The sequence below is a fragment of the Hippocampus bargibanti genome, linkage group LG06 (genome assembly GCF_051943395.1).
Source record: "Hippocampus bargibanti isolate YZ-2025 linkage group LG06, ASM5194339v1, whole genome shotgun sequence".
In the NCBI taxonomy this organism is placed as follows: Eukaryota; Metazoa; Chordata; class Actinopteri; order Syngnathiformes; family Syngnathidae; genus Hippocampus; species Hippocampus bargibanti.
In genome coordinates this window covers 24,498,226-24,514,381 of record NC_142739.1, presented here as the reverse complement: position 1 = coordinate 24,514,381, position 16,156 = coordinate 24,498,226, and the positions used below count along the sequence as shown (strand labels likewise).

General features: G+C 41.3%; 1 protein-coding gene across 2 annotated transcripts in view; it reads right to left on the bottom strand.

Annotated features, from left to right (window-relative positions):
* sema6cb (semaphorin 6Cb) overlaps positions 1–16,156 on the bottom strand; it is a 124,999-nt gene that overhangs the window by 23,408 nt on the left and 85,435 nt on the right. For both annotated transcript variants that reach the window (XM_088998845.1, XM_088998846.1), the window contains exons 5-16: positions 11,790–11,904; positions 9,779–9,836; positions 8,934–8,990; positions 8,743–8,844; positions 8,345–8,435; positions 6,667–6,789; positions 6,498–6,586; positions 5,132–5,349; positions 3,906–4,037; positions 3,620–3,775; positions 1,213–1,389; positions 275–412 (exon numbers count right to left, since the gene is read on the bottom strand). In XM_088998845.1, coding sequence (XP_088854971.1) covers positions 275–412; positions 1,213–1,389; positions 3,620–3,775; positions 3,906–4,037; positions 5,132–5,349; positions 6,498–6,586; positions 6,667–6,789; positions 8,345–8,435; positions 8,743–8,844; positions 8,934–8,990; positions 9,779–9,836; positions 11,790–11,904 — 1,456 coding nt within the window. The remainder of the gene's footprint in view (positions 1–274; positions 413–1,212; positions 1,390–3,619; positions 3,776–3,905; positions 4,038–5,131; positions 5,350–6,497; positions 6,587–6,666; positions 6,790–8,344; positions 8,436–8,742; positions 8,845–8,933; positions 8,991–9,778; positions 9,837–11,789; positions 11,905–16,156) is intronic.

Genomic DNA, 16,156 nt, shown 5'->3' with positions numbered 1-16,156 from the left:
TAAAAACAGCTATTTAAACAGCTTCTTCCCCCATCGCCATTAACTCTCTAAACAGTAATCCAAATATAACTGTATAGTGCCTCTATGCAATTTTTCTGTATTGATACTAGAGCAGCGTGTTCAACCGGAGACAAATTCCTTGTGTGTTCTACATACTTGGCCAATAAAGATGATTCTGATTCTAATTCTATTCAGCATTGTTATTTAGTCTTTTCCACTCATGACTATTTTCCGATCGGCAACAGTAACAGGGACACGACGGGATGTCACTCACGTCTTGCAATCGCTGTAGTCGTCGCAGCGGCTGAGGGGTACGCGGATGATGCACCCGGAGAAGGCCACGAAGAGGGCGTGGTGGTCTCGATCGAGTTCCATTGCCAAAACCCGACGCGCCTCACCCCTCACGTTGCACCTGGGAGATGACACAGCAAAAAGACTGAACAAACTACACTAAAACAAGATAATACTACTACTACTAATAATAATACTACTACTACTACTAATAATACTACTACTACTAATAATAATAATAATTCATGCTTTTGTCACATCTTGGCTCAATTACTGTAATGCGCTTTACTTTGCAGTCTGCCAATCCTCCATGAAGTGTCTTCAGCTGGTCCAGAATGCTGCTGCTCGTCTTTTGACAGGTACCCATAAGAGGGAGCATATAACTCCACCTATGACATCCCTTTACTGGCTCCCTATACATTTCTTTTCAAGATTTTATTATTTGTCTTCAAATCTTTAAATGGCCTCGCTCCTCCTTACCTCTGCCGCGCCTCAGGTCTCCTGACCAGACATTACTAGATGTGCCAGAAAAATCTAAACGGAGGCTCAGAGGGGATTTTCCATTGTTAGTCCCACTCTCTGGAATGAAATGCCAGTGAACACTTGGGTCAAAACACTTGGTTTCACTCCCTGGTGTTTTTTTACTATCTTTGTGACTGCTTTATTTCCTGTACATGACAGTTGTCCATGTTAAGCCCTTTGTTACAGCTTCAGCTAAAGCCTTATATAGATCAATATGTATTGTATTGTATTGTATTGTATAGAATGACCCGCTGTAGCTGGTTCAGACTTTAATATTTTAGCTACATTTTTCTTTATAATAACAGAAGTGTAAAATAATGATAATATTGAAGCTATGAAAATTTTGTAAGACAGGAAGTGAAGAGACACTCAAAGCACAGTCGCACAGATGGTTGTTACCTATTATGGTTGTAGACACTGATGTCCTCCAGGAGCGTGGTGCTTAGCGTCTGATTATTTCCATCCGTGCTGGTGAGAACTTTCAGAACTCGGCCGTCCTCCGAACCCAAAAAGATCACTGTGAAGTTCCTGTTTGGACCTGCAGACGTGTCCACTACGATCTGAGTTAGCTTGAACCTGCCATGACAAAAAATGTCCCCATCAGCAACGTGGATGAAACAGGAGTAGGTTTGTTCCTGTTACTGAGATCATCTGGCACCGCCACGTCTGGACAGTAGGGATATATATAGGGCCGAAACTACCAGCAAAAGACTTTAGTTTGCTGAAAAAGCCTCTTGGATAAGAAGCGAAACGTCCGACACCTTCAAAGAAGTACAGATGACGGCTGAAGAAACCTTTTCATCGATGGACCACTCCTGTACGACTGAGAGCTTACACAGACATGATATGTATTATATTTTATTTTGAACATATATCCCCATTTTAACCTCAGATAACTCCAGACACATATAATTTAGGAATAAACTCTTTTTTTCTGATGAAAGAAGAGAGTCTAAGGTTTCTAACGCTGTATTGCATGTTTATGTAGTCCTACAACTCAATATTCTGTGGGTCTTGGAATTTAAGTGACAATGACAAAAACCCTGGCACCGGAGTGGACACATTTTTGCACATGTCTGGCAGTGAATGAGTTATTCTTGGTGTTATTTGTGTTCTTGTTCCAGCACTAGACATTACTCCTGGAAACATTGTGGGATTGTTTTAGTTGTCTGCAAAGCCGGTCTTGAAAACTGTTGTGGTGATTGTTGTAAATTCTGAGGCTTGCTCTCGTGACCTTTGCAGTGTGAGTTTGAGGATTGCTCTTGGGATCGATCCTTTTTCCTTCAGATCGTTCGCACTTTTGGGATTGTTTTTCTTCCGGGGATTGTTCCTGTTGGGCTTGTTCTTGTTATCTTGTTATTGTGATTATTCCCACGCTAACTTGAAGAAATCAATCATCTGATCTCCCCGCCTCACCAGCACGCCCTCGTTCACCTTCACCTGTTAATCCATCCATGCCTCCGCTCCAGGACTCGACATCGATCGCGACTCCTTTGAATATCAGCTTCTGCATGTTTGGAAGTGAGAGGCTGAAAAGTGAGAGCCTTTTAATGCTCTTTTGGTATGTTTTTAAAAGCTTTCACGAATGTCAGGCCATCACCCGCCCTACAGTTACTGGTGTGTTTACCCAGAATACACTGCAACGACTTTGGTGAGTGGGCTACATTTCTGTTGAAGGGAGTTTTTTAGCAATAGGTCTCAAATTGGGGTCCTTGAATCAACAATATAACTAAAAATAAACAATGTCGCCAATAAAACAAACAATCGAAGAATTACCATGTTTTCTATTATTAGCATTACCGGTATCTTTTTTTTTCAAAGCGCGATACACCTTATTTATGGGTGAAAATTCTAATCATTGCACATAATATTTTAAAAGTTCTGTAAAGCGCTTTGTTTGAGCTGCAACCGGTTATGAAAGCTCAATATAAATAAAGCTGTATTACAGTAAAGTCTCGTTATATCGATATCGGATATATCGATATCCCGGTTATATCGATACTATTTCTATGCACGCACGGAAAAAATTACATGCAAACAGGGTCGGATATATCGATAGTCCCGGTTATATCGATATTTTTTCGGACTCCCTTGAATATCGATATAACGAGACTTTACTGTATATTGTATTGTATTCACTTGAGTGCAGCTCCATCTAGTGGATGCGTGACATAACTGCAGCCACCATTGTAACGTCTGTTCTATGCGCCTTGTAATGCAGTGCGCCCTATACAGGTAACATCCACCTTACGATCGAGTTCCGTTCCGACCAAACGGTCGTAAGTCAAAATGGTCGTAAATTGAAATCCATTCAAAATGTTAAATAGAGACTCGCAGGCTAAATGACTCTCAAACTCCCCCCTCTGGTGCCATCACACAGTCGATTGCTGTGCGAGAGTGAGATGCTGGCTGGCTGGAGAAAATTGTGGAATACGTTGCCGGCCTGATAGCGCATTGCAGTGCCAGGTGGAGAATTTTAAAAATGGAGGTCGTGGTCGCAAGTACGGGTGGTCGTAATGTCAGATGTTACCTGTATATGAAAAAAGTAGATACACCATTCATTGAAGGTCTGCCTTCTACCCCAAAGTGCCTCACAGTGTGAAAAATACGATAAAATATGCCATTTTAGCTTAGTGCTAGTTTAAAGCATTGATTATTGTGAGTATGACATTAACTGGTACGATCGGGTAGTTATTTTAAATTGGCCCATTCAGATACATGTCATGTGCTGTCAACCACATTGATGGTTTAAGTGCCTGAAATACACACGTAAGAACTCATGGGTTTGTTCTGGGTCTGTGTGTACCTGCTGGTGGTCCTGGTGAAGAGCGGCCTGTTATTGGCCGAGGGTACGGCCTCATCCATGAGCGGGTAGGACTTGATGAATGTCAGCATTTCGTCGGGGAAAGCGGTGGATGACTTCAGGTCGGCAGCTGAACCTTCGCCGGCGCAGCAGCCGGGCCTGGGCGAACACAAAGCATGGATAGGGGAAGCTAAGCTAATGTAAGAAGAGACTATGCTAAACTAAGGAAAAGCTAGGTAATGACAAAATAGCTAAGTGTAGAAGACGCTGAGCTAAGAAGTAGCATCACCTTGGTTTGGGGACTTGCTCATCAGGGACAGGCGTCCAGGCTGCCTCGCTGTTCTTCTGTTCCTTGAACTTCCCGCTAAAGGCCCTCTCGATGTCGTCCATGTAGAAAGCGCACACGGCCGAGCCAGTGATGCTGCAGGTAAATCACAGAGAGACCAGTGGAGAGACCAGTCGCCATTTAAATACAGTGATACCTTGACTTACGAACGCTTCAGCCCATGAACCTTTCACTTTACAAACATTAAATTCGCGAGAATATAATCTTGGCATACAAACTAGTTTTTGGCTGACGAACCAAACCACACAGCGCCACGGTGGCCGGTGGACTAGTTTTCAGCAGATGAACACTAAACGATACGGTCGAACAATGCCACGGTGGCTGGCAGACTAGTTTTCCACACCCACTTTTTTGAGTGCACTCAGTGCAAACATGGTTTGTTGAGTGGAGTACTTTTCGTTTTTTGGGACCGAAAAAGACACCACTACAGGCTAGTGGTAAGCCAAAGAGGACAAAAGAAAATTACGGTCGAGCAGAAGAAGGAGATCATTGAAAAATATGGTGTGCATTTGTGTGACTTAGCGTCCCAGTACCAGTATGCTAAGTCGACCATTGCTACGTGTGGCTAAGGGTGTTTCTGTGATGTCTAAGCAACGGTCTATATATAGAAGAGGTTGAAAAGCTTCTGTTGATTTGGATTAACGAAAAGCAGGTAGCAGGGGACAGTGTGAGTGAGGGTATTATCGCCGAGAAAGCACGGCAACTTCACTCAGACATCATCAAGTGGCAACTACATCAACGACCATCGCAAAGGTAAATAAAACGACTATTATACAGTACAGTTTATTTCTTTAATTACAATCCAATAGCACATTTATTATCCATAAAATAAGATATATTTTGTGTAGTTTTAAGGCTTATTTAGTATAAAATTATGTTTTATGGGGACCTTGAAACGGATTATTGTCATTTTTAATGGTTTCTTATGGGAAATAAATGTTTGGAAGATGAACTTTTTGCCTTACACACACTTTCTGTGAACCAATTAAGTTCGTAAACTGAGGTATCACTGTTATTAGATATCCGAATTGGTCATCACTCAGGGCACATCGAGACCAAATAGAGACGCAAATCGAAAAATAAGTCACATTTAAGACGCCGTCTATGCCTGTTAACTTTTGGAAAGAGAAACCTGGTGGAGGGCACAACATGGATGAGTTGGTACTGACCTGTTTGCCTGTGTAGTGAAGACACCAAGCACGGCAGGCCGGCGGTTGATCTGTAGCACGTTAGTGAGCGACTGCAGAACGTCAAAATAAAAGAAGGAGTCTCCGGGTACAGAGCAGTTGAGACGGGCCTTCAGGAAAGATGTCCAGTAGCGCTCCAGAACCCGAGGCGAACCGCCGTTGTCGTTCTTACACACACGCGCCACTCTGGAGAAAACCACCTAAAAGGGCACCGGAGAGCCAGGACATGCTACGTTAATGACAAACGCTTTTTAATATCTTGTTCCAAATAGTTATGTGTCTGGTGTAGCTGCCCGATGTGTGAAATTGGATGGCCAACTCATCTTTTGGTTCGCTGGTCGCTACTGAAAATGGGTCTGTGAGCGAGACACTCAATATTGCACCACTGTGATCTATCTATGCAAGCTAAATTAAACAATCCCTCCTTAAATTTGTAGTTCTTCTACCTGTGAAAATTTTAGCTCGGCTGGACAAACCTCCATGGCACTATAACTACGTTGAAAAACTATCATGGCAAAGCCCCGGAGGTAAGCAGACCTGCAGTGTTAGCAAAGATTTGCTCAGCGTGTTAGTGGAATTGAGTTCTCCTGAAAAATATTTGATGGATCGGTGATTAAATGCTGCTGCAATGACAACATTGAACCATGATGAATACCCACGTTAAGTGAGATAACATTATTAGCTTCTTAACTCATTCACTGTCAGACGTGTGAAAATGTGTCCACTCTAGTGCCAGGGTTTTTGTATTCCAGAACCAACAGAAAGGACGACATAAACATTAAATTCAGCATAATAAATCTTGGACTGAGGAAAAAAAGTTAATTCCTAAATGATATGGGTCTGGAGTTATCTGAGCTTGAAATGGGGGCGGTTGCAATACATTCATATTGGTTTATATAGCACTTTAACAACAGCTGAAGCTGGAACAAAGCGCTAAAATGAAAAAATGGAAATGGTGCCTCCTTGTGGAAGGGAAATACATTGCCAGAGGTCTGGTCAGCGCTTTATAGGTACCCATGCATACATCCATCCATTTTCCGTATCGCTTATTCCTGATTAGGGTCGCGGGGGGTGCTGGAGCCTATCTCAGCTGTCTTCGGGCACGAGGTACCCAAACAAAAAAAACAAAACCTCCCAAAATTTGGGAATGCCGTTTTATGTCATATTTTGAATTCCGGAATACATTTATGAATGGCAGTGAATGAGTTAATGGCACTCGATTGCTTGGTGAAATTGTTGGATGGGTATTTGTGTTTTGGATTTGCCTTTATTAGGCTCGCAGTGGAGACATTTTTTTTCGAGGTCATGCGACACGCCACGAGACAATTTTGGTAAGCTTCCCTCTCACCTTGCCCAGTGACGTGTACTCCACAGCGATCTCGCTGAAGAAGAAGTACACAAAGTTGCCATACTCAATGGCGTGCAGGAAGTGAGGTTCTGGTATTGTGGAAAGAACACACATGGCTACGTTGATCATGGCGGTGGACAAAATAACAAAAGCGACTATATGTGCTTACCTCGCAGCCATTTTGAATCATACTTGACAGTTCGTAGTACGGGGCGGCTCTCACCCAAACTGCGGTAAATCACCGCGTCGCTCGCTAAGAAGTCGGTCATGGTGGCTGAGTAGAAGTCACCCCCTGGGGGATAAGACAAAACATAATTCTGTGGTGCATCTACTTAGGAATTACTGTGTTTTTGTGTTGTCATATTATTTATTTTGTTTTTGTTTTACTACAAGATGGCGCAGCGAGAGTGGCTGCCTTGACAGCAGCTCCTGTATTTTGTTTTTGTACTTCTTTTCTTTCCCTCTTCCTTTCATCACTTTGCTACTATGAAAGGTAAAATTCTCCAGTGTGAGTTTAATAAAGGCTAATCTAATCTAATCTAACAACATCTCTAAATAGGTCATTTTCAATAAAGATGCTTTGCAGAAGATTTACATCGGATTTTAGGGGGATTTAGAACGGATTAATCCATTTACATGGAAAACGCGTCTTGGCTTCCAAACTTGTTGAGTTAAGAAATTTCTTCCAGAACCTGTTAATTTCGTAAATAGAGGTACCACTGTACAACACAACATTATGAAAATAAAGGGTTCCACCACCTTTTTGTGATTCACTACTCACAAATTCAGAGCGGCATATATTTTTGGGAACCTATGGAAAATCATTTGTTCCGGGAACACTGAGTTTGGGGCCACGATATGCGACTGTGTTGATAACTTTTCCCGGTTATCCCTTCGTTCAAAAATCAATCTTGTTACAGACGCTCCCCTACTTACGAACATTTGAGTTCCAAACAACAGTACATACGAACATTTTTGTGGTAACATATTCTTGTATTCTCTCCCGGTGTACAGGTAACATCCGACTTACGACCAACTCGATTTACGATCACCCACACTTACGACCACGACTTCCATTTTTAAATTTTAATTCTATGCCTGGCAACCCAACACGCTCGCAGGCCAGCAACGTGTATGACAATTTTGCCCAGCCAGCCAGCATTTCACTTTCGCACAGCAATCGACCGTGTGAAGGCACCAGAGGGGGGAGTTTGCGAGAAATTTAGCCACCGACTCTCTATTCAACATTTTGAAAGGATTTCCACTTACGACCATTTTGAAAAACGTCCGTTTGCTCGGAACGGAACGTAAGTCGGATGTTACCTGTATATATACAGTAATGTCTCGTTATATCGATATCGGTTATATCGATAGTACTGCTTATTACGATACTATTTCTATGAACGCAAGGAGAAAATTTACATGCCGCAGGATCGGATATATCGATAGTCCGGTTATATCGATATTTTTTCCGACTCCCGAGAATATCGATATAACGAGACTTTACTGTATATCTTTATAGAGCAATATATTTTATTAAATGTTTATTTTTCAGTCTAAACCAAGACAGGTTACTTATACAACATATTTATATAAACCTTAAACATACTTATATAAGCCCTAAGCATACATTCCATACAAAATATAGCACTGAATCAATTTATGAACAAATTCACCTAACAAACGACCGTTCGGAACATATCCCGTTTGCAAGTTGGGGAGAATCTGTATTTAAGATACCCTTTAACCTCATGTCTGCAGTACTTTGCAGCGTTCTTTTGAGCGATTCTTCGTACCAGTCTGGGATTTGCCAGGATAAAACAGGCACACTTGTCAACATAACGCACCTGCAAAGAGCCCAACGTTGGAATGATGCGACTCGAAGGGACAACGAGCCTGACCGACCATCTCCTCGCCGTCCTGCTCCAAAGTCGACATCTGGTGACATCATACGACAAAAACTGACTCTATAATTCCTTGTTTACATTGAGGTAATCACTGTACGCTACTACCAAAAAGTAAAATGTATTTTTTGATGATTTTCAAGATGAACCTCCAAGATGCTGCTTAACAGGTGAATTTAAGTTGATTATTACTAATCTTCAAAAAACACAAAGTATTGGTACATACTGTAAATTCAAAGTTTCAATTTCAAATTGTTCTATCATAACATTTACACAAATTTTACCCAATAGTCTCTTTGAAAGACTATTAGTCTCATCTTCATAGAATGACGCGGTGGTACCTTGTAGTTGCGGCACGTGGGGTTGAAGGCGTTAGTACCGCATGCAAACAGCGTCTCATCGTTGCGGGGCACTAAAACTTTGATATAATTGTAACATTCATCCTGCCGGAGACAAAAAAAATAAACTAAATCTGTTGTCAGTTTATGCGCGCGAGAGTACGTGTTTGCGAGGGGGGGCATGGGATACATACGCTGTTCTTCCCTCGCACCGTGCACTTGTCCACATCCTTCGTCTTCCACGTCAGCTTCTGGAGAAATAAACAACACGTCAAATGTGAGAGGGGGAAAAGCGAAGTAGCTAAGCTGGGAAGAAGCCAAGCTAAGACGAAGCTAAGATAAAAAAAAAACAGACTTGACGAAAGAGATGCTAGAGGCAGCTAAGCTAATCCGCAAAGGTGAAGCTCAGATAAAAAGCCGCTGAGAAAACGAAAAGTAAAAAGATAAAAATACATTAAATTGAGAAGGTGCTAGCAAAACGCTGAGCTCAGATGAAGCTAAACAAAGAAACTCAACTGAGAAGAAGCCACGCTAAGACGAAGCGAAGAGGGCACTAACAAAGGTCTATTAAAAAAAAAAACAAGGACGCTAAACTGAAATTATAAGAACTACAGCAAACAGAAAAGGAGAACGTGAAGCTAAGCTAGCAAATGTGTGACGAAAGACAAAAGATTTGCACAATCTGAAAAGCCCACATAACGTTTCAGACAGGGGCGTCGTGAGATGGATTAGTTCTACCTAACATTAGGCACTCGTGCGCATGCGATCAGGCGGACTAATCGGTGGTGGCATCCATCTTGCTTGCTCATCGCAACACAAAGACGTAGCGTAGCGTTGGCGCGCCGCTTGCGGGGTTTTATTTAAGTCCAATCATGTTTGACAAATGAGGCCGGTTTCCTGGGTCCCCGAGCCGATTGGATCCGTGATTGGAAAACACTTCAATTCTCCCGTGACGGAATAACGACATGCTGACGCTGACGGTTGATCGGGAAAACAAGTGCGGCGGGATCACGCGACGACGCGTGGCCAACGCTCTTACCTGCTGCGGGAAGATTTGCTTGGAGGACGCCGCCAGATTGATGGCAAAAACATGATCCCTGAAAGGGGGAGGAGATGCTAGCTGTTAGCTTAGCGCGGAATATAGGTTCCTCATTCATCTGTTTCGGGACATTCTCTGTTCTCCGAGTGTTCCATAATCAAAAATAAAATGGCAAAGCAGACATGCTGAATTTGTCATTTTGAAAAATATGCTCACTCCTGGTGAGTCACGAAGGTTTTTGAGATAAGGTCAGGTGGCTGTTAAGGACACTCCTGGTTCAGTACACTTATAATATATTACGTTACAACCATGACTTCTCATTACAGTGAGCTAATTAGCAATGCTTGTAGAGCAGTGGTGTAAAACAATATCACATAAGAAGTTGTGATTTTTCTTTACCGTACGTGTGATAATGCTTCGTGAAACAATGAAGCACTAGAAGTGTTGCTGTTATTTCAATCCAAAAAACAGATTTGAGCAATGTGGGTGACAAGTTTGGCCAAGGAACAAATTAACTCATTCACTGTCAGACAATGTGCAAAAACATGTCCACTCCAGGGTCAGGGTTTTTCACTCAAATTGCAGGACCCACAAAATATTGAGTTTTAGGACTACATAAACATTCAATGCAGCATAAGAAACCTTAGACTATCTTCTTCCATCAGAAAAAAATAGTTAATTCCTAAATTATATTGGTCTGGAGTCATTTGATCTTAAAATGGGGCGGCTGTACAAAAGGCAAATGCTGCCTCCTTGTGGGAGGGAAAACCAGTCCTTTATCGGCAACCTCCAGCAAGAAAAAAAAACAAAACCCGAACAAATTTGGGAATGGGGCTCCATGTCGCTTTTCAATTCCCGAATAAATTCGGGTATGGCAGTGAATGAGTTAAACAAAACAAACAAACAAAAAAAAAACTGAACAAAAAATGCATGACTAACTTAACTCATTCACTGCCAGACGATGTGCAAAAATGTGTGCACTCAAGTGCCAGGGTTTTTGTCATTGTCACTCGAATTCCAGGACCCACAGAATATTGAGTTTTAGGACTACATAAACATTTAATGCAGCCTTAGAAACCTTAGACCACAGGTGTCAAAGTCAAGGCCCGCGGGCCAAATCCGGCCCACCACATCATTTTTTTCGGCCCGCGAAAGCAAATCAAACTTGTTAAATTCCATGATGATTGCTAAAGTCTGAGCCAAAATTTCATATTTTTGGATGTCAACCACAATAAAAGTCATTAATCTTGACTTCAGATTTGAAAACGAGTTATTCATTAATTTGCTATGTGTCTTTTATGTAATATTTGAAGGGATTTAAACATTCTAATGGGTTCCCCAAATTCATAACGGCCCTCGAGAGGAAACCATAACTACAATGTGGCCCGCCGCAAAAAATGACTTTGACACCCCTGCCTTAGACTCTCTTCTTTTATCAGAAAAAAAGAGTTAATTCCTAAATTATAATGGTCTGGAGTTATCTGAGCTTGAAATGGGGGCGTCTGTGCAAAATACAATGTAATACATACACATTGATTAATATAGCGCTTTAACAACAGCTAAAGCTGGAACAAAGCGCTAACATGGAGAAATGGGAAATGCTGCCCCTTTTGGGAGGGAAAAACATTGCCTGAGGTCTGACCAGCGCTTTATCGGCACCCAAACAAGAAAAAAAAAACAAAACCCGAACAGATTCGGGAATGGCGCTCATATCTTCAATTCCCGAATAAATTTGTGAACGGCGCGAAATGAGTTAAAAATGCTTTGAAACATTTAATTGGATATAGGAATTGTTTTTTTGGGAGTGGGTTAAAGGAGGGACATCCATGCCCTCGCATTTTCAATGCAGCAATCTGTAACCAAAGTGGTATAATCGGGAACATAAGCCAACACCTGAGGAAAAATTTGTGGTGAGGAAATCTGATCCGACGACGAGCAGATAAACAACAGAGACTTTGCCCATTACTAAGAGAACCCCGCCCCCCCAGATCCCCCTCAAGGATGGACTGACCGTGCGGCAACGTAGAGCATGTGGTTGATCCTTAGCATCCTTTGAAAATCCAGACCCAAACGCTCCGTGTCATTGTCTTCCGTCAAGCCTTGGAAACTGGGGAACAAGTAGGAAGCTAGGAAGGGGACAAAAAAAAATAATATGTATATTTATATTTGTAATCAACTCTGAAAAAAAACATTATATGCACATTCCACCATGACGTCCTTGATCCACTGCTGAAAAGGACACTTTGATCCACTCCTCTTTCATCTAGAACTGCTTCATGTCACAAAGAGGTTACAACAATTGCTGAAGAATGAATGTTATTTAGTTTTTTTTTTTACTGCAAGATGGGGCCGTGAGAGTGGCTCCCTTTCCAGCACTTCTTTCTTTCCTTTCCTCTTCCTTTCATAACTTTGCTGCTGTGAAATGTACATTTCTCCAATGCGAGATGAATAAAGGTACATCCCCATTTTTTTCTGAGATTTTTTTTTTAATTTCCAAGTGCATTTATTAAACAAGTAAGATGAGTTAAAATAAAAGGAAAAGGGGAAGAAGGCGAGATGGCCCGCCGCAGGTGAAGAAGCAAGAAGAGAGCTCGCAAGAAGAACGCCGGAAAGAACGTCCTCGCAGCTAGCTAGCTAGCTATCTAGCTGGCTATTTATCCATTTGCTATCTGTCTAGCTAGCTAGCTATGTAGCTGGCTATTTATCCATTTGCTATATACTTGTTATCTGTCTAGCTAGCTAGTTATGTAGCTAGCTATTTATCAATTTGCTATCTATTTGCTATCTGTCTAGCTAGCTAGCTATGTAGCTGGCTATTTATCCATTTGCTATCTGTCTAGCTAGCTAGCGACGTAGCTGGCTATTTATCAATTTTCCATCTATTTGCTATCTGTCTAGCCAGCTAGCTATGTAGCTGGCTATTTATTAGCTATATGGCTATCTAGCTAGTTAGCTAACTGTCTATCTGGCTATCTATTTGCTAGCTAGCGTTCTATCTATTTGAGGTACTTCCAGGTTGAGTGAACGCTGGCGCATGTGGCTGCTGCTGCTCACCCGCAGAAAAAACGATTTTGTGACTGTAAAGTGGCCTTGAGAGTTTTGAAAGGCCCTGAGAAATGAAATGGGTTATTATTATTATTATTATTTGTTTTTCTTTTTAATTGTAGAAGAAACGGGTCACGGATTAGTTCGTAATAAAAAAAGGGGGGGGGGGGGTAACATTCGTTCTGCAGAGAGAAGAAAAAGAAACAAGTGACTTTTGAAGGAAACTAAAGATGAAATGGTCACATAAAAACATGAAAAATGTTGTAGAACAAGAAATTGCAGAAAAGAAAAAAACTGAAAAGTGACAGAGATGACCCACAAAGACAAAAACAAAAAAGAATAAAAAGACGACGACAAAGAAGACAAGGAATTACTGTCAGAGAAAGAAGACTTAAAGGACAACCGACACATTTTTTTGTTTCCTAACTGACATCAGAAAAACGTTTTATAGCATCTAAAATACCCAAAACACGCAGGCTGATATTTTTAGTCAAATGCAAAACACCAATAAAAATGAGTTAAAGTGTCCCAAAACTACTTCAAAATGACCTCGGAGATGGCGAGTTTCAGAAGGTCTTCTTTCTTGTTATGCATCCAGTTATGAATATGATTCAAATAGTTCTGAAGAGGAAAGCATAAATGTTTGCAATTGATTAAAGAAGTCCTTTTGCATCAATTCGAGCCGCCAGGACTCCAAATGTAGCGTCCTAGAAAATCCGTTGGAAATGGGCTGATTTGTCTGCTGGGAATTTGTGTCAACTAGTATCAAATAGTAGTCTTGGTGCAACACACGATTCACCATCGCGTTATTTATGTGTAATGCATTTCTTGATTCTGCACTATGTACAGTCTTGTTAATAGAACGGTTTTTGCACATCTACATTTGCACAGTATACAGTTGACATTTTTATTTTGTTATGCTTAGAATATCTTGTTTTCTATCCTTTCACTCCCACCCCAACCCCATCCCTCTTCAATTGCTGCTGTGGACTGCAAATTTCCCCATTGCGGGACGAATAAAGGTATTCTGATTCTGATTCTGATTTTCCTTCTAATTTCATCATCAACACGAAGTTTTTAGACCAAACAAAGTACCCAAAATGCATTGTGTGTCGCTTTCTCGGTCAGGGGCGTTCCAGACGCGACGTCACATCAGGCATCGTCATCAACCTGAATCTTTGTAAAATACGCTCAGTAGAAGTCATTTGAAGTGATTTTACAAATTATGGACACAACTTGTCCGGCGGCGTCGGTTGTCCTTTAAAAAAAACACACACAAAGGCGAGAGGAGACCAAGAGCACAAAGAAAAACACAAAAATCAAGGAGAACGATTGAGGACCAAATGAAAATTTACAAACAAGAAGAAGTAGGGGAAAAAAAAGTACACTATTTGACTTATTCCCAGGGCAGCATGTTAGGATGCCGTATTCAATTTTCAGCATCAAGGGGACAAACGTGTCCTAGAACTTGTGGACACATTTCCTGTGTGTGTGTTTTTTGGCAGGAAGAGGAAAAGCCTAAAGTACCAAAAGTTGCAAACGTTCACATCGGGGCCCGAGCGAGCGGATCCATAAAAGGGAACACAACAGAATCAACGCAAATGATCGTCCCAGTAGGGATTTCAGTTCAAATGCTCGTCTGAAATCGACTGCGGAAAGATTGAAGTCATTCCAAAGCCCCGGACCCTCACCCACCGAGTGTTCCCCATCTCCCCCTCCTCGGGCGCTTTTTGAATCCGGATTTTAATCCCTCCTGAGTCCTTTTCCTGAACCTGCTATGCCGCTCCGACTGATCAAAGCGCAACAAACATGAGAAGTGCAACTTTACTTCTTCATCTGCATGATGACAAAGAGTAATTAGGAGAAGCGAACATTTTCATGTTTGCTTTTTGGGGGGAATCCTCCATACTCATTTAAAGGACCACCGACGCCTGCGGACAAGTTGTGTCCATAATCTGTAAAATCACTTCAAATGACTTCAATTGAGCGTATTTTACTTAGATTCGAAATATTTTTTTTGTTTCCTAACTGATATCATAAAAATGTTTTATATCATCTAAAACAGACGTTTCACCTAAAACACAGGTGTCAAAGTCAAGGCCCGCGGGCCAAATCCGGCCCACCACATCATTTTTTTCGGCCCGCGAAAGCAAATCAAACTTGTTAAATTCCATGATGATTGCTAAAATCTGAGCCAAAATTTCACATTTTTGGATGTCAACCACAATAAAAGTCATTATTCTTGACTTTAGATTTGAAAACGAGTTATTCATTAATTTGCTATGTGCTCTATATGTAATATTTCAAGGGATTTAAACATTCTAATGGGTTCCCCAAATTCATAACGGCCCACGGCAAAAAATGACTTTGACACCCCTGACCTAAAATATCCAAAACACGCAGGCTGATATTTTTAGTCAAATGCAAAACACCAGTAAAAATAACTTAAACTGTCCCAAAACTACTTCAAAATGACCTCGGAGATGCAGACTTTCAGAAGGTCCCGCCACCTTGTTCGAGACGTCATGCCAGGACGTCTTGCCTTGCTCTAGACTCAAAACAATGCCTTCAGATTCGGAGAAGAGGCTTTCTTGTTACACATCCAGTTATGAATATGATTCAAATAGTTCTGAAGAGGAAAGCATAAATGTTTGCAATCAATTAAAAAAGTCATTCTGTGTCATTTTGAGGCATCTGGACTGAAATGTAGCATCCCAGAAAATGCACAAGATGGCACCCAAGCTACATTGGAAATGGGCTGATTAGTCTGCTGGGAATTTGTGTCAACTAGTATCAAATAGTAGTCTTGGTGCAACACATAACGATTGACCATCGCATTATTTATGTTTTTTTTGCTTCTAATTTCGCCGTCAACACGGATTAACACGATGTTGTCAGACCTAAAAAAAGTACCCAAAATGCATTGTGTGCCGCTTTCTCGGTCACAGGCATTCCCTCCGTGACGTCACTTAGGGCATCGTCATCAACTCCAAAACAAGACTTCCTGAATATTCAGCGCAAGTCTTAAAAGGTAAACTATAGCCATATGCAGTGGAATCTTTCTAAAATGCGCTCAGGAGAAGTCATTTGAAGTGATTTTACAAATTATCGACGCAACTTGTCCGGAGGTATCAGTTGTCCTTTAAGTGAGTAGTATCGACTTGACTCTACTTTTGTAAACTAGCGTCTCTCGCTTCACAGCCATTTTGTTTAAGGTGGAGTCACGTCAATTCAAATAAAAGTCCTAAGAAACATTCAAATTGCCCAACAGAATCTATTAAACTCACAAGACTGTTTGGGTTCCTCACATCCATATTTTGTAATTATTCATTC